At 41.1% G+C, this 24,132-nt stretch overlaps 1 protein-coding gene across 1 annotated transcript in view; it reads right to left on the bottom strand.

Moving 5' to 3' along the window:
* BABAM2 (BRISC and BRCA1 A complex member 2) overlaps positions 1-24,132 on the bottom strand; it is a gene marked incomplete at both ends in the record, with an annotated part of 453,631 nt that overhangs the window by 303,378 nt on the left and 126,121 nt on the right. Inside the window, one exon of the mRNA XM_080711179.1 lies at positions 8,756-8,950. Coding sequence (XP_080567305.1) covers positions 8,756-8,950 — 195 coding nt within the window. The remainder of the gene's footprint in view (positions 1-8,755; positions 8,951-24,132) is intronic.

Genomic DNA, 24,132 nt, shown 5'->3' with positions numbered 1-24,132 from the left:
GCCCCTGGGTTTAATCTCCAGTACCAAAAAACTAAAATAATTTTAAAAGTACAAACAAAAATTCAGTATAGCAAACTCCATAACAAAAACAATTTAAAAAAAAAAGACTGACTCTGACATGGGTTCATTTATTTTAAATAACATTAAACTCCTAATAGTACCATGTAGTTAAAAACAAAATCAGACTAAGCAGTCAGTTCCTAGGAATATGCGTATCTGACAATCATACTCAACTCTTTTCAAAGCAACAATCACATGCTTATCCCCAAGCCAAGCACCATCAGGGCAGGGCTGCCGAGCAGCACACACTACAGGGGCCTGTGAGAGACGCCATCACTGCCCGCTCCCTGAGCATGGAGGAGTGGCACAGCGGGCACCTGCCACTCCCAGGACGGCAGGGAAAGGCCGTCCACCTGACCCTCGAGGCCCTCCGGCCTTCCTCTTCATAGCCTTGCTCTCCTCTCCCACCAGCTACACCAGTGCTGTCCAAGAGAGAAAAGACGCAGCATATAAATGCAAACCACATACATAATTGAAGATGATTTAAAGTTTGCTCAGAGCCACCTTTAAATGGTAAAATGGAGCAGATGAAGTAAACGTTAATAATATATTCCAGTGCAGCTGAACTATTAGCACTTCTACATGTAATCAAAGTAATAATTTATTGAGCTGTCTGTACTAGTTCTTCAAACCAGTGTGCACTTTACATGTGCAGACATGTCAGTTCAGACTAGCCCCTTTCCAAGTGTTCACAGTCACAGGTATGTGTAGTGGCTTCTCCAGTGCACAGCACAGTTCTAGACATTTTCCCATTAGCATTAATCCCCACATCAAAGTAGACACTCCCTGCCACAAATACCTGAAGACATACTTAAGCTACCAAATGCCACAAACCTGAAACCCTCCTGACAAGAGACTAAAGTATGTCTCCCCATGAGTGGGAACGAGCCAGGGATCCCACTGCCCCTCCAGCTATTAACCATGCACTGCCTAGGCCCAGATCTGCCTCTACTCCACTTTCCTTCCTGGTACTCCATCCACACCAGTCCTGGAAAGATTAGCAACGCTCTCTTTAAAAGGAACTCACTTTTATCCTGCCTTCCATACTTCAACTGCACCTTATTAATTTCTATCAGTTCACATATTGTAACTGCATGGTTAACAGTGCTGTAAGAAATAATGGAGAAACGATCACTGAGCTGCCATTTATTGATCACTGAATATAATGATTTACTTCAAGGATATGCACAAGAAAGTCAATGCTAAGTGTGGTGGCATACACCTGTTATCCTAGTATTTGGAAGGCTAAGACAGGAGGGCCGCAGGTTCAAGGCCGGCCTCAGTAATTTAGTGAAGCCCTCAGCTACTTAGTGAGACCCTGTTTCAAAATAAAAATAAAAATAGAGCTTGGAGGAAGAATACCCTTGAGTTCAATAGGAAGAAAGGAAGGAATAAAGGGAGGAAGGAAGGAAGGATCTCTAACCCTAACTCTAACATTTTCTATTACTTTACTCAATCAAGTTTGCTAAGTTCTTTTTTTTTTCCAATTCTATCTTTTTTCTCCCACATAAGATCTAGTCAAAATTGGAGCAACAGTGCAGTTATCTCCATGAAAATGACACACAGAAAACACACAGTCACATAAAAAGAGCTAATGACAGAATTAGGGGCCAAGGCTCCTGCCCCAGGTCAGGCTCTGCAGCCACCCAGGAGCCGCCTCTGCCTAGAGCAGCCCCTGCGCGCCAGGCTCCACCCTCCCTCACAGGGGCCACAGCCAGGAGACAGCAGAGAAGGGAAGACAAGCTCAGGGAGGGACCACCAGGAAGTGCTTCTTTTCTCTCTGCATCTTATTTTTTAGATATTATGAAACTCCAGTGAGTAAGCTGCAGACTTTTAAAATACTGCCAGGATTGGGTAAGATAAAAACAAAAAGGAAAATGCTTTACATTCCAATGCATAAGCATAAATCACCATGAAGAAAGCATCCACAGGGCGGGGGTGCAGCTCAGCCATGAAGCATCTGTCTAAGAGGCGCAGGGCCCCGGGTTCCATCTCCAATACCATCAAGAAGTGAATGAACTAAATAGGAGGAGGAAGAGATTGCTTAAAAAACTGCTTTATCTCACAGATCACCCACTGATGCTTCTTAATGTAAAATACATGGTTTTTTTTTTTTTTTTTTTTGGTGGTACTGGGGTTCCTGGAAGCCCTCCTTCCTCCGGGCTACACTCCCAGACCTATTTTTTTTTATATTTTTGAAACAGGGTCTCTTACGCCAGCACAGCTGGCTTCGAACCTGCGCGATCCTCCTGTCTCCGCCTCCCAAGCACGGGGATTACAAGCGTGCGCCACCACGCCCGGCAAAATATATGGTTTTAGAATGTATCAAAACATTTTATCAGAAAAATAAATATTCTGATCAAATATTAAGTATGAAAAATTAAGTTTAAAATCTAGGAAACAAAAACTTGCAAACTGGCTTTGTGTGCTTTGTTAAAATTAACAAATATTAGTGCTTCAGCTACAACCCATGCAGAAAATGATAAGAAGGCAGTTGATGTATACAACACAAAATGAAAGCATAGGCTCTGCCCACTGAGAAAATGAATCTTTATATTTTATTTATTTTAATTCATTCATGTATGTTAATTAATTAATTTGTTTGTTTTGTATACTGTGGATTGAATCTGGGTCATTCTACCTTGAGCTACATTCCCAGTCCTTTTATTTTTTTGGTTTGAAACAAGGTCTCACTAGGTTGCTAAGAGTCTCACTACATTGCTGAGGCTGTTCTCAAGCCTTAATTTTATCTTTATTTTGATATGTAACTGCTTATATTATGGGAGATTCACCACTCTTAGAATTCAGCCCTGGGAAGATGCCAGAAAGTGCTATCACTGGGTCAGTGTTATAATGGTACTTGCATACCTATGTTCGTAGCAGCACAATTTACAACAGTCAGTAGATGAATGGATCACAAAATGCTGGTATGCACACACACTGGGATTTTATTCAGCCTTAAAGAAGAACATTTCCCCATTTGCAGGAAAATGGATAGAACTCAAGAATATTATACTAAGCAATTTAAGCCAGTCTCAAAAAATGGGGAGATGTATGTTTCTCCTATATGTGGAAGCTAGAGATATTAGGAAATAGGGTAACGTTAGATAGAAGAGCAGAGACTCCAATGGAGTGACTAGAGTAGGCATAGGGAAGGAAGGAGATGGGGGAGTCATAAAGAACGCAACAGGTGAAGTAATGTTATGAATGTATACAAAATTACCAATTCCAGAGCCAGGCGTGGTGGTGCACGCTTATAATCCCAGCATTTGGGCAGCTGAGACAGAGGATCATGGTTCACAGCCAGCCTCAGCTACTTTGCAACTCAGTGAGACCCTGTTTCAAAATAAAGAATAAAAAACAGGGTTGGAGGTGTCGCTCAGAAACAGAATGTCCCTAGGTTCCACCCCCAGTACTATAAAAAAAAAAATTACCAATTCCAATCTCAAAGAGTGAGGGGGGAGGGGGAGCCGGTCCGAAGAGCCCCAAGAGTCATGTATATGTATTTTTCTGTCACTCTAGACCCAATATAATGTAAAATTACAGTGCACCAAATAAAAATTAAAATTTAAACAAATAAAATTAAATAAAAACTGCTCAAAGAGGTAGCAGGAGGGCAATCTTTGTGGTAATGGAATATCTGTATTTGATTATAATAATGGTGATAAGATATTATACATGTAACAAAATGGAAGCCGGGCGTGGTGGTGCATGCTTGTAATCCCAGCATTCAGGAGGTTGAGACTGGAGGATCGTGGTTCGCGGACAGCCTCAGCTATTTAGTGAGGCCCTCTGCAACTCAGTGAGACCTGGTTTCAAAGTAAAGAATAAAAAATAGGGCAGGAGGTGTAGCTCGAGGTCGAATGCCCCTGGGTTCCACCCCCAGACCTGCAAAAAAAAAAAAAAAAGGCACAGAACTATACGCATACATTATCAATGGGCCAAAGTCAATTTCCTAGTTTCCATATTTTATTATAGTTACATAAAATGTAACCCCTAGGGAAACTGCATGAAAGATACATAGGATCTCTCTGTACTATTTTTGCAAATTCTGGGAATCTATAATTATGTAAAAAAAATGTTTTAAAAGTAAAAACAATACACCTTAAAAAAATCTTTTGGCATAATGGCACACACTTGTAATACCACCTGCCCAGGATGCTGAGGTAGGAAAATCACAAGTGTGATACAAGCCTGAGCAACTTAGGGAGACCCTGTCTCAAAATAAAATGACTTTTTTAAAAAGGGGGTTTGTGGTTCAGTGATACTTTGTTTGCATAGCATGTCCAGGGTCCTGGGTTCAATTCCTAGTACTACACAAAACAAAAGCCTCTTATGTAGGCACATAATATGTCATTCTGCATATATGTACAAGCTTGCATCCAATGTATCTGTTTTCACCTGTTTTTTTATTTAAAAAAAGTTATTGTTTCCTAAAAAATATAAAATAAAACCATATACAAAAATACAATGTTCAAAAACTCAATAGAGATAGGCAAAGCAAAACGGAGAAACATCTTTATAAAAAGACAAAGGCAAGCAACTAAACAATTAAGAGTGGAGTTTGTGTTCTGTTTTTTCTTGTTTGTTTTTTCTTTTCCTTTTTTTTTTAACACTGTCAAATGTGCACTTACAAAAACCTTCTAAGTGGAAGTTTAAGAGATAAAAGAAGAGTGACTTTGCAAAAGGCGAGAACACTATATATCAACTTAGCAGGCTTGTCAGAGGCTGACAGAATTTAAAATTTATATATAGCCAGGCATGGTGGTGCACGCTTGTAATCCCTGCGCTTGGGAGGCGGAGACAGGAGGATCGCGCAGGTTCGAAGCCAGCCGCGCTGGCTTAAGAGACCCGGTTTCCAAATTTAAGAAGTATAAAAATAGGTCTGGAAGTGTTTAGCCTGGAGGTAGAAGGGTTTCCAGGAACCCCAGTGCTACCAAAAATAAATAAATTAATTAATTTAATTTAATTAAACATATATATATATATTTTTCTTATACCACCTGAGAGTAAAAGGCAGAGGACTCTTAGGTTTTAATGGCAAAAGTAAAAGGTTAAAAATATAAGCCTGTGTGGCAGATAGATTTGATAATGACCACAGTGAAGACCATCCTCTGTAATGGACCAAAAATCATGTAATACAGAGGTGTTAAAATTGATGCACAGTCTTAGGTTCATTATAGGAAGTGCTTATCAGATGGACTACTCAGGCCAGAAAAAACAAGGTACGTGGATTTACATTCAGACCAGGAAGCACATATTGATTCTTTTAATGTTTTATTTAGAGATTTATTAATTTTCATGCTTTAATTAGTAAACATCAATTTACCTCATATAAAATTTCATCAAGCTTCAACATGCCACTAAGACATAATACCTGTTATTTACTGGTCAGTAAACCAGTTGTAAATATGCTAATAATTTTGTCCCGTGTATGCCATGCCCTTAAATTATCCCTGACCATGTGACCCCCAACCTCCTCCATGATAATTGTACCATATCTACCTTCCTTCAGGCCTGGGTCAATTTCAATTCAAAAACAGTAATGTCTCCCAGGGGTCCTGCCATTCACTTGTGATGAGCTCTTTGGCTGAAAGCTTATACAGTCTAAATTCCACATAGGATATAATATATCCAGCATTACTATGCAGCATTTTTTTTACAAACATGGATTGAATCTTCTCAAATAGATCCTAACACCTGAGAGGCAAAAGCCATGTCTAATTTACATCTTTGTTTACTCAAAACACAGTACAGTAGACTTTCCATCGCAGAGCAGGTTTTCCATTTGTCCTACCCTAGCTTAGCCCTTTTAAATTGCATATTGTTGGGTTGGTACACCATTTCAGCATGCAAAAACAATTATTCTTATTTTTATTTCTTTATATTTCTAGTATTTTTTTATTTTGAAAACAGGGTCTAAGTTGCTAAAAGCCTCACTAAGTTGCTAAGGCTGGCTGTGAATCTGCCATCCTCCTTTCTCAGCCTCCCAAATACTAGAAGTACAGGAGTGAGCCACCATGCCCAGCCAAAAATAATTTTAAACACTGATTTTGAAGTCCCTCATAACAGCTATCTTTTCAAGCTGAACCTACCAGAAAAAGTGAAATATACATCTTTCATGATTTCATTCGAGTTCCTAATAAAAGTCAACGGAGCACAGTTAAAGGAAAAGTCCTATGACCTTTCACAAAACAGTGGACAAGGAAATGAGTAGGCAGCTGGTGAAGCGCTAAAGGAGAATGATCAGATGCTTCACTGAAAGTAAGATCACCTCGGCCAGGCACGGTGGCACATGCTTGTAATCTCGGGCCTTGGGAGGCTGGAGAAGATCATAGGTTTGCTCGCTGCACCTTAGTGAGACCCTGATTCAAAAAAGAGAATTAAAAGTAGGGATGGAAGTGGAGCTCAGAGGTAAAATGCCCCTGGGTTCAACCCCAGTACCACACACACACACACACACACACACACACACACACACACACACACACTTCATCTAAATCTATGATACTCACTCTCCTTCAGAGAGTAAAATAAATTTGTCCTGATTTCTCCTTGGTTACCCATTGCTGTTCCAAGTAACTGTGGCAGACTTAAGTGTTTGCAAATTGTCTTAAACATCAAAATGTAATTCTTTTTAAAACCTCACAATGTTTAGTTTTGGTTTTGGTTTTGGTACTATAGGTTATACCCAGAGGCATTCTACCTCTGAGCTCTATCTTTAGCCCCATTTTTATTTTTTTATTTTGAAACAGAGTCTCATTAAGTTGCCCAAGCTGATCTTAAACCTAAGATCCTCCTATCTCAGCCTCCCACAATGCTTTTCCTTACTACAGTCTTCTATGATCTTTTTGCTTTACCATAATTTCTCAAAGATACTGTCTCAAGGATACCTACCACTGCCTCTTCTGGAGCCTCCAGAAGGCCCATGGCCTTTGCCAACACCTTGATTTCAGCCAGGGAGACACATACTGCTGACCTCCAGACCAGATGATGATAAATATGGGCTGTCTTCAACCACTAAATGTGTGATCATTTTTTTATAGCAGCAATAAGAAACTCATACAGTCCCTGATTCAAAAAAAAAAAAAAAAAAAACTTGACTCAAAATCAAGTTTTTTTTTTTTCTGCCAGAATCCTGTATTTACCATCCAGATTCCAGGTATGGATCTGAATTCTACTCCATTCCTTTAATGCCTTCCTGAACTCTTCTGCCAAGCTTTAATTTGTTCATCCCTGGAGACATACCTTTGTGTCCTGTTTCTTACCTACTCACTGGTTATAACTCATGCGCTTGCATTTCTACTCCATTGTCTTAGCTCAGGTCTGCAATAACCATAACCATAACATCTAACTGTCCACTTGGCCTCGTTGTGTGATTTTCATTTTCATTACTTCCCTGAATCCCTGGCCATGGCCCTAAAGGTCAAAATTACTCAGTATTTAATCAAAATAAACCATAATAAGTATAGCAGTAGTAGACTTTGTAAGAAATGAAAATTGATAACATTAAACAGAAAGCTTAAAATGTACTATAACTAGCCGGGCGTGGTGGCGCACGGTTGTAATCCCCGCACTTGGGAGGTGGAGACAGGAGGATCATGCTGGTTCGGAGCCAGCCTCGCTGGCTTAAGAGACCCTGTTTCCAAATAAAAATATAAAAATAGTCTGGGAGTGTAGCTCAGACGTGAAAGGCTTCCAGGAATCCCAGTACCACCAAAAAAAAAAAAAAAAAAAATGTACTATAAATATAAATTAGCTGCTTAAAGTGAACTGAAACTTCTCTACCTTGATGAACTACATTCAAATATTAGATAAGCCACAAAGTAAAATTTTGAAAATTCTTAGATCACAAAAGGTGCCATAAAACTGGATTATATTTAAACTCAGACTTGATATTAAAAGGGGAAATGAGATGGGAAGGCAAATCCCAAAAGTTAAAATCAAACAGTGATTCCTATTTTCAAATGAGCCAACCAATGCTAAAAGAAAACATGGGTTCACCACAGATTGCATATTTATTTACTATGTGTGTGTGTGTGTGTGTGTGTGTGTGTGTGTACTGGGGATTGAACCCACAGGTTTTCTACCTCTAAGCTACATACCTAACCCTACTTTATTTTCCATTTTAAATAGGGTCTCAATAAGTTGCTAAGACTGGCCCTGAACCTACAATCCTCCTGTCTCAACCTCCCAAGTAACTGAAATTACAAGCACGTACCACCTGGCTTTACTTGAATTTTAAAAGGATCATACAATGTAAAGAAGAAAGTATAAAAGGCTCCATTATGATTAGCTGCCTCCAGAGCTGCTGGTCTCTTATCTGTTTGAGATACTGAAGTAACCCTCCAGAAGGAGAGAGGAAGCTTGTTAGTATCTTGAAATGGGACCCGCCCATCACCAGCATCAGAAGCTGCATTGGAGCCTTTAACACAGGCATCTCCTGAATTTTGAGTATCAGGGAGGGAAGGATGAAACTTTGAAATTTACAAACTTCCCAGATGATGTCACTGAGAAACAATAAACCAGATAAACATTAAGGTCCCTTCAAACTCTAAATTATGAGAAAGTACACAGGCTTACTAAACATGGTTATCTAAAGAAATGACATGGTTTACTATAAATGGACATCTGAAGTGGTTATTTCTTTTTCTTACACACAAGGCAACTTTTCCCCATTCTCTGAACACCTTACCCAGTTGTTTTTCTTCCCGGCATAGATTTCCATGTTCTCCCCATACTGAGGCTCTTCCAGTAGCGTCTGGTACTCAAACATGAGGCGTGAGCTCTCGCGGAGGCGGCTGCACTGGAACTGGTGGTACTGCTGCACGAGCTCCTTCACCACCAGCAAGAGGCATTCTGGGTTCGAAGGGTTCCAGGAGGCAAGGTTCTGCAGAGCCATGAACAAGAACCAGTGAAAAACAATTTTTGCAAAAATCCTGTGTCACATCTCCCATCAATACAGAGAAAAGAATGATTAGAAATCCCAGACCAACAAGGCCACAAACTCAGAGTTAAAGTTAGAAGAGTCTGGTGATCTTGCCGATGCCTCCTGCCTTCAAAAACCCCAGAAGAGCTGGGCATGGTGGTGCACACTTGTAACCCCAACATATGGGAGGCTGACCAGAGGATTGAGGTTCGAGAACAGCCTCAGCTACTTAGTGAGGTCCTCTGCAACTCAGTGAGACCCGGTTTCAAAATAAAGAATAAAAATAGGACCGAGGGTGTAGCTCGGAGGTAGAATGCCCCTGGGTTCAATCCCCAGTACTGCGAGGGGAAAAAAAAAGAAAGAAAAAAAAACAGGAGTCTCATCATGAATAGGCAAAAATAGTTAAGTGTAAAGGATAAGAGTAACAAAACAAGCAACCTAAATATCCTGAAAGATTATAATTCTAGCCCTGGAGGGCTTAATTTGTTTCTTGTTCTTTTACAATTTTAATTTTTTTCAATTGGCACCTAAATTCAGCATTATAATGCAAAAGTAATTTAACTCTAGATCCACAGACCATCTGCATCTGTAATACCAGATGTAAATCAATGCTCTGTAAACATGAGAACCTCACAGAAATATAAACACGATGGTGATGGTGCAGCCTAAAAAAGATAGAAATGGTGTAGAAATTAGGGAAAATGCAACTAGGAGGAACAAGATTCAGAGATAAAAATGAAGGAAGTGAAGATGAAATCTTACGACCAGGAAAGCTGGTGAAAATCCAGGAAGATTTGATAAATGCATGATAGGTTTTAAGTTTACAATCACGCGTTCCACAAATATGTATTGATTCCTATTATGTATCAGCCACTGTTCTCAGTGATGAAAACAAGTGAAATCTTTGCCCTCAAGAGCTTACATTTTAGTGCAAGAAAACAAGTAACAAGCTGGGCATGGTGGCACATCCCTGTCATCTAGTACTTGAGAGGCTGAGACCAGAGGATCACGGTTGGCAGCCAGCCTCAACCACTTAGTGATGCCCTCAACAATTTAGTGAGACCCTGTTTCAAAATAAAAAATAAAACAGGGCTGGGAGGGTAGCTCAGAGGTAAGATGCTCCTGGGTTCAATCTCCAATACGAGAGAGAGAGAGAGAGAGAGAGAGAAGAGAAGAGAAGAGAAGAGAAGAGAAGAGAAGAGAAGAGAGAAGAGAATCAAAGCAACAAATAAAGACAGAAGATGGAGATATTACAGGATACATCCTAAAAGCCTAGCGATCTTCAAAGAGAAAAAAGTGGCCATCTGTATCAAAGGATGCTGATGAGTAAGATTCTTGAAGCAGAATTCCCCACAGGGTCTAAAACACACAAGTTAGTAGTGTTCTCAAGGCCCTATTTTGGTTGAATGAAGCTTGGTTATCAGAAGTTTAAAGGAGAATGGGTAGAAAGAAATTGCAAACAACTAGTATAGACAATTCAAACTAGGAGCTATTGAGCTGGGCATGGTGGCTCAGGTCTGTAATCCCAACACTTGAAAGGCTGAGACAGGAGGATCACAGGTTCGAGGGCAGTCTCAGCAAGTAGTGAGACTCTTATCAACCTAGTGAGACCCTGTTTCCAAATAAGAAATAAAATTGGACTGGGGGTAACCTAGGGTTCAATTCCCCAGTACAGAAAGAAAGAAAAAATGAAAGAAACAAACAAACAAACAAATTAGAAGCCAAGGAGGAATGTGAGTCAAGAGAAAGTTCTGCGTGGATATCTGCAGCCTGATGGAATGTGCCTGTGTGTGTGTTGGGGCGGGTGGGGGAGGGGGAGCTGTTGGTGCAAGAAAAACGAAGGAACAGAATACCAGGACGGAAGCTAATGAGCAGACAGGTAGCGCTCAGACTCCAAGGTGACAGGCCATAGAAATGACCAGACTTTCTCCACAGGAAGTGGGAAGTGAAGGAAAGGCCATCTAAATGGGTATGCATGCAGAGAGACCATCCCATGTGTTGGCAAAAGCTTGTGGCATTTCTCTTCTGATAGCTTATTTTCTCCATGAAATGGGAAAGAAGGTGATCATCTCTGAAACTAAAGGAACTGAAAGTTCCTTTGAGGCAAAGTTTGAGGCAAAAGTGTAAAATAGAAGAGTAAATGGACTGAACATACGTAGCTAGAAATCCAGGTAGCATCAAAAAGCCCCACTGAGGGCCAGTGAGGCCGGCATCAGAGCCTGCCATGAGGCATGGCCGGTGCTGGGGTCTCCGAAGCCTGGATCGGAGCCTGCTGAGGGGTTAGGCAGGTGCTGGGGCCAGCGAGGCCGGCTTTGGAGCCTGCCATGAGGCAAGGCCAGTACTGGGGACTCCGAGGCCAGGATAAGAGCCTGCCGAGGGGTTAGGCCGGTGCTGGGGCCAGCGAGGCCGGCATCGGAGCCTGCCGTGAGGCGAGGCTGGCATAGGAGCCTACCGTGAGGCATGGCTGGTGCTGGGGCCTCCAAAGCCGGGATAGGAGCCTGCCGAGGGGTTAGGCCAGTGCTGGGGCCAGCGAGGCCGGCATCAGAGCCTGCCTTGAGGCAAGGCCGGTACTGGGGCCTCCGAGGCCGGTACTGGGGCCTCTGAGGCCGGATAAGAGCCTGCCGAGGGGTTAGGCCGATGCTGGGGCCTCCGAGGCCGGCATCAGAGTCTGCCGTGAGGCAAGGCCGGTACTGGGGCCTCCGAGGCCAAGATAAGAGCCTGCCGAGGGGTTAGGCCGGTGCTGGGGCCTCCGAGGCTGGCATCGGAGCCTGCCGTGAGGCTAGGCCGGTGCTGGGGCCTCTGAGGCCAGGATCGGAATCCTGCCGAGGGTTTAGGCCGGTGCAGGGGCCAACGGCCAGCATCGGAACCTTGCGTGAGGCAAGGCCACTCCTGCGGCCTCCAAGGCCGGGATCAAAGCCAGCTGAGGGGTTAGGCTGGTGTGGGGGCCAGCAAGACCAGAACCGGGGCCTCCCATGAGGCAAGGCCGCTGCTTGAGCCAGCGAGGTCTGATCAGTCCACTGAGTAGCCAGGCCACTACTGGGGCCGGCAAGAGTGGGATCGGTACTTGCAATGCAGCATGCACAGAGAAATATCGCAGAAAATATAAATCAGACGCTTTTCCTAATCAGCAATAACTAGGAGGAAAGGGGCAACAGGAGGAGGTTGAGCTATAGAAATGGCCCTATAGTGAAGCAACTAATGTGACCAATCAGAGGGTATGTATTAGTGGAGGACGGAGCTTCTTTAAAACGCAGGAGGTACATAAACAAATGTATCAAAGTTAATCACCAAAGAAGCGTGGGATGGAGGGAGGGGAGGGAATGGGATGGGGGCTGGATGAGGGCTAATTGGATGATGTGTGCTTGTATATACTCTTAAGTCTTGTACTCCAATGTGATTGATATATGACTACAATACACCAATTTAAAAAATTAGAGACTTCCGGGAAGTTGGTGACGGAGCAAAACGGGGCTTACGAGCCCCGCTAACAACCAATCTCTATTACCACAAAATCAGCGCCTTTCATAGCCAGAAAACACCATCAGCAGAGAAACAAAAAATGTAATTTTAAAGGACAGAGAAAAAGAGGGCTGGAAAAACGAGACACCAGAAACCAGACCGCAGTGCTGCAGCCGGAGCCGCAGCGTGAAGCGGCGGGCGCCATTTTGTCTTGCAGCACCAGGCTCCAGAGAGAAAGGGAACTCATAACAGAGTTCAGAAACCAGAGAGGAGATACGCTAGCCTTACGCCCGATAACGCGGCAGCAGCGCCTTACTGCTGGTGGCAGCGGCGAGTTCACCGGACAGCACCAGACCAACACACTCAACAGCCTACCAAACTCCAGAGAGGAGCGGCAGACAGCAAGACAAGGTGAGCCGCTGCGGAACAGCCGGGCGGGATTCGGCAGATCTCTTAGGCGCAGAGAGCATCTAAAGCTCCCAGGGGCTGGGCTCAGCACACCCTGCAGGAACCCAGAGTGGAGTTCAAAAACAGAAAAGAAATTCGCCAGCCTCATGGCTGAGGGCGCGGCAATGGCGCCATATTGCTACCAGCGGCAGCAGCAGCGAATTCACCAGTCCACAACAGCTCCATCTGCGCACTCAACAGTGAGTCAAATTGGGACCCCTAGAGGAGAAATCCCAGTACTGTACTCCCAGGGACTTGTCCCAGTGGGGGAGTGGTGGTGGCAGAGATATTACACCATAGGAGAATGCCCAACCTGGCACCCCCCCATGGTCTAAAGCAGCCTCAATTGACTCCCAGGGTCTGAGACTCTTCGATACAACCCAGTAAAGGAGTAGTGGGAACTGAGATACAATAGACTCGAGATCCACAGCACCTTAAGTGAAGTCATAGCGACCCAGGGAAGAACCCAGAGAAGGCACAAACTTCCAAAATCATGGGAAAGAGGAATAACAATGGAGCAATGAATGCCCACAACCCCACAACATCAGAACCTGATAAAACAGAAATTCAGAGATTTCTAGAAGATCAAATCAGGAAAATAACTGTAGAAATAATAGAGGTGTTTCGAAAAGAATTCAGAGAGAGCCAAAGAGAGATAAAGGATGCAATTAATGAAGTAAAGGCCTCAATTCAAAGTACAAACAACCGATTAGACCACATAGAGAATAGAATCTCACTCCTAGAAGATGATTATTCAAGAAATGAACGCATAGTTTCTAATTTAGAAAAAAAAATCCGACAGCAGGAATCTGACATTAAAGAAATATGGGCCCATTTTAAGAGAGCTAACCTAAGAATAATTGGAATAGAGGAGAGAAAAGAAGGTGAAACCAAAGGGATTAACAATCTTTTCAAGGAAATAATAGCAGAAAATTTTCCAAACTTAGAGCAAGAGGTCGATACACAAGTCCAGGAAACTTATAGAACTCCTGTTAGAGAGGATCAGAGAAGAGGATACCCACGCCACATAATTGTCAAAATGACCAATGTGGAAGCCAAGCAGAGAATCTTAAAGGCAACAAAAACAAAGGGCCAACTGACATTCAGAGGCAAACCAATTAGAATCACTCCAGACTTCCCAAACCAAGTCATGAGAGCCAGAAGGGCTTGGAGTAACATATTCCAAACTCTGAAAGAAAACAACTTCCAGCCAAAAATTTCCTACCCAGAAAAACTTTCTATCAAATTAGATGGGGAAATAAGAAGCTTCCATGACAAACAGAAACTGAAGGAATTTATGTCTTCAAAACCAGCGCTAGAGAAAATACTCAAAGAGATTAACTACAAAGAAGAAATAGGTAACACACACCAGAACCAGAGAAACAAGATTTTCCATCCAACAGACAACTAAGATTGGTTATCTGTGGAGATTCATTATTTATGTTAGTCTTTTACCTATTCCTAAATTGTATTGTTTGCTTTTATTGTTGCTAATTTTTAGGATTTCTAGTTGGAATATTAATATACCTTCAGATATAGCATTTGGAAATATTTTATCCAATTCTATCAGTAACTTTTAACTCTGTTTACTTTGTCTTTGGATATACAATATTTTTTTTTTATTTTTTAGGGAGTTTATTTACCCTTTTGTTGCCTGTGCCATTAAATCATATCCAAGAAATCACTGCCAATTTCAATGTTGTGAGGTTTTATGACCCAGATTTTCTTCTAAAAGTTTATAGTATTAAGATTTATACTTAGGTCTTTTATCTATTTTGAGTTAATATTTGTAAATATGTTAGGTAAGGGTCCAATTTTATTCTTTTTCATGTAATTATTATTTTTCAACAATATTTAGTTAAAAGACTATTATTTCCACCACCAAATGTTCGTGGAAACCTTGTCAAAAATAACTTGACAATATATGGAAGAATTTATCTCTAGGCTTTTATTTAACTCCAATGGTTTATATATCAGCCTCTGGAACAGTACTACACTGTTTCAATTATTGTAGCTTTATATGATTTGAAATCAGAAAATATTCATCTTCTAGCTTTGTTCTTCTTTGAGATTGTTTTGGGTATTAGAGTCCATATTCCATATCAGGATAATTTTTTCTGAAAAATAAATAAATAAATGTATGATAGCTTCACCTAAAAAAAAAAGAAAAGAAAAAAAATATATTCTCTGGTAAGAAAGAAAGCAAAAAGAAATATCGAACTGTTATCTTTTAGTCATCAAAAGCTTGGTATCAGACAAATGAAACTGTTTTGTGAGATTATCATTGTTAATATTGGATAAATTGCTATAAAACTAGATGTCAACCACTAAGCCAAGCATGGAAAGGAGGGATGGGGAGGGAACGGGGTGGGGATTGGGTAGGGGCTAACTGGGCGATGTGTGCATGTATGTCTACAAAGATATTTTCTTTATACCATTATGATGTATGAATACATTGCACCAATAAAAAAATATTTAATTATTTTTTAAAAATTAATTAATTTTTTAAAAAGCCCCACTGAGGTTGGAGGTCTGATTTTTAAATGAGACAAACTGGCCTACATTCCTCTCTCTCTGAGTATAGACGTAGAGGGAAGATGGATTCAACAAAGCTTAAAATTTTGTCAGACATGTACAGTAAAGAGGAAGAAGGGCAAGAGAACACAAAGGGTTTATACGAGAATGATTATAATCACAGACAGACATTATGCCAGGATAAAGTCATATTAAGTCCATAAGTGAAGCAATTTAAAGACCTATGGATCCACAGACGCATGGACAGTAGGTTATGGTGGGCTCGAAGAACTAAATTGGAAAGACCGGAGGGTGTGGTCAGGAAATGGAAGGTTTGCAACTGGAGATGACAGAGTTGATATATAACTGGTACCATATGCTCACATACACCACCAAGGGTATGTGTGGCTAAGATAGAATGCAGGACCACATCACTGCAGGACAGGGCGTTAGGGCCTAAGAGCCCAGGGTGTGAGAACTGTTTACACAGATATTAAATCAGCCAGGGCTAGACATGGTGACACATGCTTGTAGTCTCGGCATGCCAAAATCCTTAAGAAATAAGGAGGTAGACTCAGAGTCTTTAAATAATGACAAGGAAAAAGTGGTGGGTCCTGAGTCTGTTAGCATACATTTAAAGCTGAGGGTGGGAGTGAAGGAAAGGGAGTGACATTTTTTGACAGCAGCACTGAGGGGCAAAGCAAGCACCTTCAAACTCCCCTCCACGCATGCACACACGCACAGAGTCACAGGGTAGGAGGGAAAGCAGCTAGCATTTATGTGAGAAGCAAGAGGGGAGCAGCAGGTAGAGAGAGGTCCAGGCTTGGGAGAGTGCTTCTCCGCCTTCACAGGAATCACCTACAGAGCCTCAGCAATGCTATCACCTGGACCCCAACTCACACATCCACCCTTGGTGCTAAGGGGGTAAAAGGAAGTATGGTCTGGGTGTTGGGTTCTTTTCTAAAAACTCCTTGTGGGATTCAATACACAGCAAAGGTTCAAAACCACTTTAGGAAAGAGGGCTGGATAGATTAAGGATATTGGGGACAACATCCATGTAAATATCTAAAAACATCCAATGTGTACAAACCTATAAAATATAGCATCTACAAAGGAAAATGCCAATACATTATAAACGTTCAACAGGTAATAGTCACGTAGCTTGCCAACAGCTCTAGAGGCCCTAAGAACTTTTCATATATTCAAGTCAATCACTATGATAACTGTATAAATTATATTACTATCCAATTTGACTGATGAGAAAAGTAAAGCAAAAAGTAGTTCAGTGTTTTGCCTAGGGTCACAGCACTATTAAACCATCAGGCTGAGCCAGGCGTGGTGGCGCACGCTTGTAATCTCCGCGCTTGGGAGGTGGAGACAGGAGAATCATGCAGGTTCGAAGCCAGTAGTGCTGGCTTAAGAGACCCTGTTTACACATAAAAAAGTATAAAAATAGGTCTGGGAGTGTAGCCCGGAGGTAGAAGGGCTTCCAGGAACCCCAGTGCCACCAAATAAATAAATAAATAAATAAATAAATAAATAAATAAATAAATAAATAAACAAACCATCAGGCTGGGTTTTGACCATAATCTTCCTGTTTTCAAGTACCTGTTCTTAAAAACTACATCAAAAATTCTCAAACATTTCGGCCTCAGTAAATTTTTACACTCTTAAAAAGTATCAAGCCAGGCATAGTGGCATATGCCTATAATCCCAGTACTTAGGAGGCGGAGACAGGAGTATCTCAGGTTCAAAGCCAGCCTCAGCAACTTAGCGAGACCTATTTCCAAATAAAAGATAAAACAGGAGCCAGGTGTGGTAACACACACTTGTAATCCCTATACTTGGGAGACTGAGCTAGGAAGATCACAGGTTTGTGTTCGGCCTCAGCAACTTAGCAAGACCCCCTGAAACTTTAATAAGACCTTGTTTTGAAATAAAACATGAAATAGGGCTGGGGATGTAGCTTAGAGGCAGAATACCCCTGGGTTCAATCCCCAGCACTACAATAAATACATACATACATACATACATGTATGGTTGTATGTAGGGTTGGTGGTGTAGCTCAGAGGTAGAATGTCCTTGAGTTCAATCCCCAGAACTACACACACACACATACACACACACACACACACACACACACACACACAAATAAAGTATCAAAGACCTCAAAGAACTGCTGTATATATGTCACAGGGATTACTATTTACTATAATTAATATTTACTATATTAAAAATAAAAACAAAAATTTTCAAAATATTTAATTCATTTTAAAATAGCAAACCTGCTATATGCTAATATGAATAACATTTTAATGATAACTATATTTTAAGAAAATGGTGAGAAATATGGCATTATTTTGCATTCTTACAAATCTCTCTAATGTCTGGTTTAATAAAAGAGTTGGATCCTCATATCTGTTTCTGCATTCAATCTGTTGCAATATGTTATTTTGGCTGAAGTATATGAAGAAAATCCAGCCTCAGTGTAACTTATTTGAAAGGAGGAGTATTTTAAGTAGACTTTTCAAATGATTATAGATATTTTCTGATACTACCCTAAAACTCAACAAGTAGATCCAGGCACTGGGGCCTATGGCTAGAGGCCCAACTACTTGGGAGGCTGAAGCAGGAGGATTGCTTGAGTCTAGGAGTTCAGTGCCAGCCTGGGCAAGACAGCAAAATCATTCTACAAAATAAAAGTTTAAAAAGCTCAACAAGTGGTAGTTTCTTAAAGGCTAGTTGCAATGCAAAATCAATAAACATTTTATACTCCTACTTTAACTCCCATTTGCCTCTCCTGTCCTAGAATGGACTTTTACTCATGTATGATTTTTTTTTGTATATTACAAATTGGTCGTTTAGAAAATACCCATTCACTGAGTTATGCAGATCATCCCAATACTAACAAATTTCACTCATACAATATAAAAATCATATTCATTGTCACCAATCACATCAGGTTTTAAATAGTGTGAAGACATCAAGCTCAGGGTAGTAACCATGAGTTTTCCAAAATGGTAATTCTCACTTGAAAGCTAGAATCTTATCAGTGGAAACACATTCTGTCAGTTGTTTTCCTTAAAGTGGTAAGTTCACTTTGTATGTTTTTGAGAAACTGTCATCAAAATACTCAAGTCCCAATAACCATAGTTCATCATTAATCATTCTTCAAGGAAAAAGGATAGGCCCCAAGAAGAGGAAGCCAGCTCTGCTCACAATTCAAACAACCACACTAGCGATTTTTCTCACGACCACTGCTACCCTTTAATCTGTAGAAGTTGTCCAGTGGTTTTCTCATTTTATCACACAGGATATAAGATGTGTAGTAAGGATTAGGACTTCATAAATATTCATATTTTATAGCTTCATTAAGGGCATCCTTAAGTGACCGGCACCGGGTATATGGCAGTAGAGAAAAGGATGGCTACCCGCCACAGCTTGATGTCACTTCCTTGACATGCTAAGGCACCAGTTGCAACCATTGCTGCTTCTTCAATGTAAATGCAAATATTAGCACAGTAAAAAAAAAAAAAAAAAGGGGGGGGTGAGAGGGGAGAGATAGAATCTTAATGTGAATCTGAAAACAGTTTTGACTTTATAGACCCTTTATAGGGTCTAAGGGATCCCTAGGAGTCTATGGCCCTTTTAAAAACCATTAACACTAAATTATGCTGCCTTAAATACAACTAAGCATGGCTTTTATCAAAAGAAAAAAAATAAAAATAAAGGAAAGCATTCATTAAAAGAGGAATGTCCTCCCTATCTATGAGTTCTGCATCCATGGTTCAACCAACCACAGACTGAAAACATTTGAGGGGAGGGGGGTAGCCAGGCGTGGTGGTGCAAGCTTGTAATCCCCGCGCTTGGGAGGCTGAGACAGGAGGATTGCACAGGTTCGAAGCCAGCCTCAGCCACTTAGTGAGGCTCTCAGCAACTTAGTGAGCAACTTGGTGTTTCCAAATAAAATATAAAATAGGTCTGGGAGTATAGCCCAGGGGTAGAAAGCCTCTGGGTTCCACCCCCAGTACCACCCCAAAAAAAAAAAAAAACATTTTGGGGGAAAAAATGTATCTGTGCTGAACCCATATAGTCTTTTTCTTTGTCATTATTTGGTAAAAAAAAATATATATATAGCAAATGTTTACATAGTATTTATATTCGGTATTCTAAGTAATCTGGAGATTATTCAAAATACATGGGAGGGTGACCATATATTTTATGTAAATATGACACCATTTTTACAAAGGGTGTGAGCATCTACAGAGCTTGGTATCCATGGGGTCTCTTAGGACCAATCTCCCACAGATGCCCAGGGACAGTGGTACTTAGCTCCACTGAGTAGTCTTCTTTAACAGGTATTAAATGACGGTGGAGAAAGGACTAAGTGCTCTTTCATTCATAGGAAGGATAGGACTTAACGGGAAAGGTTAGTGCTTAAGATATGTACAATGAGTAAATGAGGCATTTGATGTGAAATCATTCAGTAAGTAGAACACAAAGTCCTCTATCACCTGGAATTCCTTCCAAGCTATTCAAGAACTCATTTGAAGTATTAACAAGGTACAACAACACAGCCTAGAACTTAAAATTACTATTACATAGGCTGTTCTTTCAGAGATCAGTAAAGATTTACAAATAGGAAAAGTAGACAATATTCCAATCTGAGGTCAAGTATTCCTTCTCAGTTGTCCTTGCTATAGTCTAGAGAGAGAGAAAAAAAGCTTTTAGTTACTTCAATTTTTTTTAAATTCTACCACTTCTCTTTAGCTGCTTGGCAAGGTACAAGCCTATATCCACACACACACACACACACACACACACACACACACACAAAATCATGCCGGGCATGGTAGTACATGCCCGTTATCCCAGTACTTGGGAGGCTGAGACAGGAGGATCACAGGTTCAAGGACAGCCTCAGCGACTAGCGAGACTCTCATCAACCTATCGAGGCTGAGTTTCAAAATGAAAAACTAAAATAGGGCTGGGGGTATAGCATGGAGGTAGCATGCCTCTGGGTTCAAACCCTATACCACACACACACACACACACACACACACACACACACACACATGCACACATACAGAAAAAAAATCACAAAAACATTTAAGCAAGCATCTCAACCTAATTGTTAAAGACACACTAAAGACAATCTCCCAATCCATAGAAATACATTTGACCTTCTTGGCCATTCAAGGCACACTTCACAGGAAAAGGTCCCCACCTAGACAGTTAGACATACTAAACAACATGAAAACCTTCTGACCATTGCTACATGGCCACTTTCATGATCAGGTCACTTGTGTTTGAACCACTTTACCAACAAGGGGAGAGCACAGCAAGCACACAAGGTTTTGATCACTCCGTACAACTAGGACATATTTTAAAAACAAGTCCAGATATATAGGGGGTTGGAGTTTTCTATTCTCTTGAGTAGGAAAAAGAGAAAGGCGTCCAAATTTCCTTTAGAGAAGAGAAAAGGAAGCAGAAATGTCCAGAAATCTCTATTTGCAGAGTTCTTATTCTACTTTGGTAATACATGAAGAAAGAAATCTGAAATGAGGCTGGCCACAAAGAGTAGGAATAGGGCACATAACATACATTAACAAAGAAAAGGGATTCCCAAAATGAGGAATAAAAAAAGCAATGGGAAAAAGTGATAAAATATAGTTAAACAGAAAGAAAAAGAATTAACTATTATTCTATAGCAGAAACTGACTTATTCTTACTAAAATACCTGGGAAATGGTTCAAAGGAAGCATTATGTCAGTTCTTTTCACAGTCTAGTTAACAATTAGCTAGTTAACTAGTTCTTTTTAGGGAGGTCAAATAACTCTGCTGATATTTAAGTGTAGACAACAACCGAGACCGTGTAAAATGTAAATCTGCCTAACTTCTCCATGTTTAGATCACTAAAATATGAGTTTCCAACCAAAGAACTGGCACCTGCCTCTTAGGTATCACAGCGGATCTCATGCACAGCGGCAGTTCTGCATTTCCTGCAGGTGGCTCTGCCCCAGCTCCTGTGATCCTCAACGTTCCCACACATCTCTGTCATAAACACACTCCCTCACGCAGCCTACATTCCCAAATCAATGGCCCCACAGACCTGAACAGGCCCAACCAACACTCAGCTCCTCCTCATCATCTTCCTTATGCCAGCAGACAGTAAGGTGTAACACTTTCAGAGACTGTTCTGACTAGCATTCACAGCCATGATCTAAAGACCTGACCACTTAGAGGAAAGAAGATTGATTTTCTTAAGGTTGCAGGCTCAGTCCATGTACGCTGGGGACTGCGGACCTCAGGGTGTGGTAGCGGGAGATGGAGAGGGGAGAGCACAGGGGCTGAGCTCCTCACATCCTGCAGGCCAGAAGCAACAAACTGGGGGAGGAGGAACTCCTCACAAATTCCCCCAGGGACCCTCCTTCTGCCGTACCCACCAGCCTACCAGGCACCACCCAGGTAAATCCATTGCAAAGGACTTACCCCTTCTGGGATTACAACCCTCAAGACTCACTTACAGCAACTCCAAACACCAACTTATGAGCTCTTCAAAGGGCCATTCTATAAAATGCACCCGCACTTCATGTCTGCGGAGATTAATGAGAAAATAAGTAAAATGAGCCAAGCACAGCTGGAATCATCACTGCCTAAGAGTGAAGGGAAAAACTCAGGAAAAATGTTTTCTTGTACAAAAATAACCTTATGATAAAAGTTATTAGTTAGGAAAAAGATGAAGTACTGGAAAAAATTTAAGATATAATAAGAAAATCACCGGGCAGGTTGGCGCATGCTTGTAATCCCCACGCTTGGGAGGTGGAAACAGGTGGATCACGCAGGTTCGAAGCCAGTCTTGCTGGCTTAAGAGACCCTGTTTCCAAATATAGATATAAAAAATAGGTCTGGGAGTGTAGCCCGGAGGTAGAAGGGTGTCCAGGAACCCCACCAAAAAAAAAAAAAGATATAATAAGAAAATTAAACTGGGCGTGGTGGCACACGCTTGTAATCCCCGCACTTGGGAGGAGGAGACAGGAGGATCGCACAGGTTCAGAGCCAGCCGCGCTGGCTTAAGAGACTCTGTTTCCAAAAATAAAATAGGTCTGGGAGTGTAGCTGGAGGTAGAAGGGCTTCCAGGAACCCCAGTACCACAAAGAAAGAAAGAAAGAAAGAAAGAAAGAAAGAAAGAAAGAAAGAAAGAAAGAAAGAAAGAAAGAAGGAAGGAAGGAAGGAAGGAAGGAAGGAAGGAAGGAAGGGAAAGGAAAGGAAAGGAAAGGGAAGGAAGGAAGGAAGGAAGGAAGGAAGAAAGGAGGGAGGGAGGGAGGGAGGGAGGGAGGGAGGGAGGGAGGGAGGAAGGAAGGAAAACTAAAATTCTTACTACGAAATCCTGGCCAATGTGTAGCATACTGATAAAACAAAAAGAAAGCAAAATTGATTAGCTGCATATGAGCAGTATGCATCCTTCTTAATCATCTAAAACATGGAACTTTCCTCATCGTCCCTTGTTCATTAGCTATTTCACATTGAAAAAGTAACCTATGGCCGGGTGTGGTGGCTCACGCTTGTAATCCCCGCACTTGGGAGGCTGAGAAAGGAGGATCACATGGATTCGAAGCCAGCCTCAGACTTGGTGAGGCTTTCAGCAACTTAGTGAGACCCTGTTTCCAAATAAAATATAAAAAAGGTCTGGGAGTATAGCCCGGAGGTAGAAAGCCTCTGGGTTCCACCCCCAGTACCATGAAAAGAAAAGAAAAGAAAAGAAAAGAAAAGAAAAGAAAAGAAAAGAAAAGAAAAGAAAAAGCAATCTATGTATATATTAAAGAAATTCTTTTCAAAGAGCATACATATGTACAGAACAATACTAAGTTTCTCTCCCAACTTTAGTGACCTGATGCCCTGCCCAGGAGACCACCGTCTCCCACACAGGGACACAGGCATGACCTCAGTGTCTGACCCTTCCTGGATATCCCCCTAGATCACAGTGCCTTTGCCCATTCTGGCCTTTCTCACCTATTATTTCAGGCTCCAGAGCCTGCTCCCTGGGCTCAACTACCCATCACCCCAGCACACCAGGGTCTGACTGAAATCACTGGCCTGACTTTACTACAAGAAAGGGAATCCGCCCACAAATGACTTCCTGCTCCCATGGGGCTCATTGACTTCTCCTGTCCCTCACCCACTAATCCCACAAGAGAAGAAAACCACACAAAAATTATGAGAAAGCTTATACCTTAAATTACCCAAGATTTTTTTTAGCAAATGGAGATTTTTAAACATGAAAATGTAGATAGGGATAAGCAGTTAAAAAATATAGGGAGAAGCGTTATAAACAAAAAATGTACAGAATTATTTATATCATGAAACTGCAAGCAGGAGTAATATGCAACCAATGTTTCTATGCACATAAAATATTTTTGTTAAAATATTAAATGAAAACTGATACAAATCTTTGCATATTGCAAATATATGCAAATATATATATATATATATATATATATATAATTTATCACAACTTTGGTCACCTCCATTCCATCCAATCTTCCACAGCAAAAAAAGAAAAAACTATGCACAGAAAAATTACTGTGGAAAAATGCTAATGATTTATGTCTATTGTTAAAAGCTATTTAGAAATGTTTTTCTCCTATTTTTCCAAATTTTCTGTGTATATTATACAGGCATATTTATATAAGTGTATATACATAACATATGCACATATTATC

Source organism: Muscardinus avellanarius (genome assembly GCF_963383645.1).
Source record: "Muscardinus avellanarius genome assembly, chromosome: 15".
Lineage (NCBI taxonomy): Eukaryota > Metazoa > Chordata > Mammalia > Rodentia > Gliridae > Muscardinus > Muscardinus avellanarius.
This window is presented reverse-complemented; position numbering and strand designations above follow the sequence as displayed.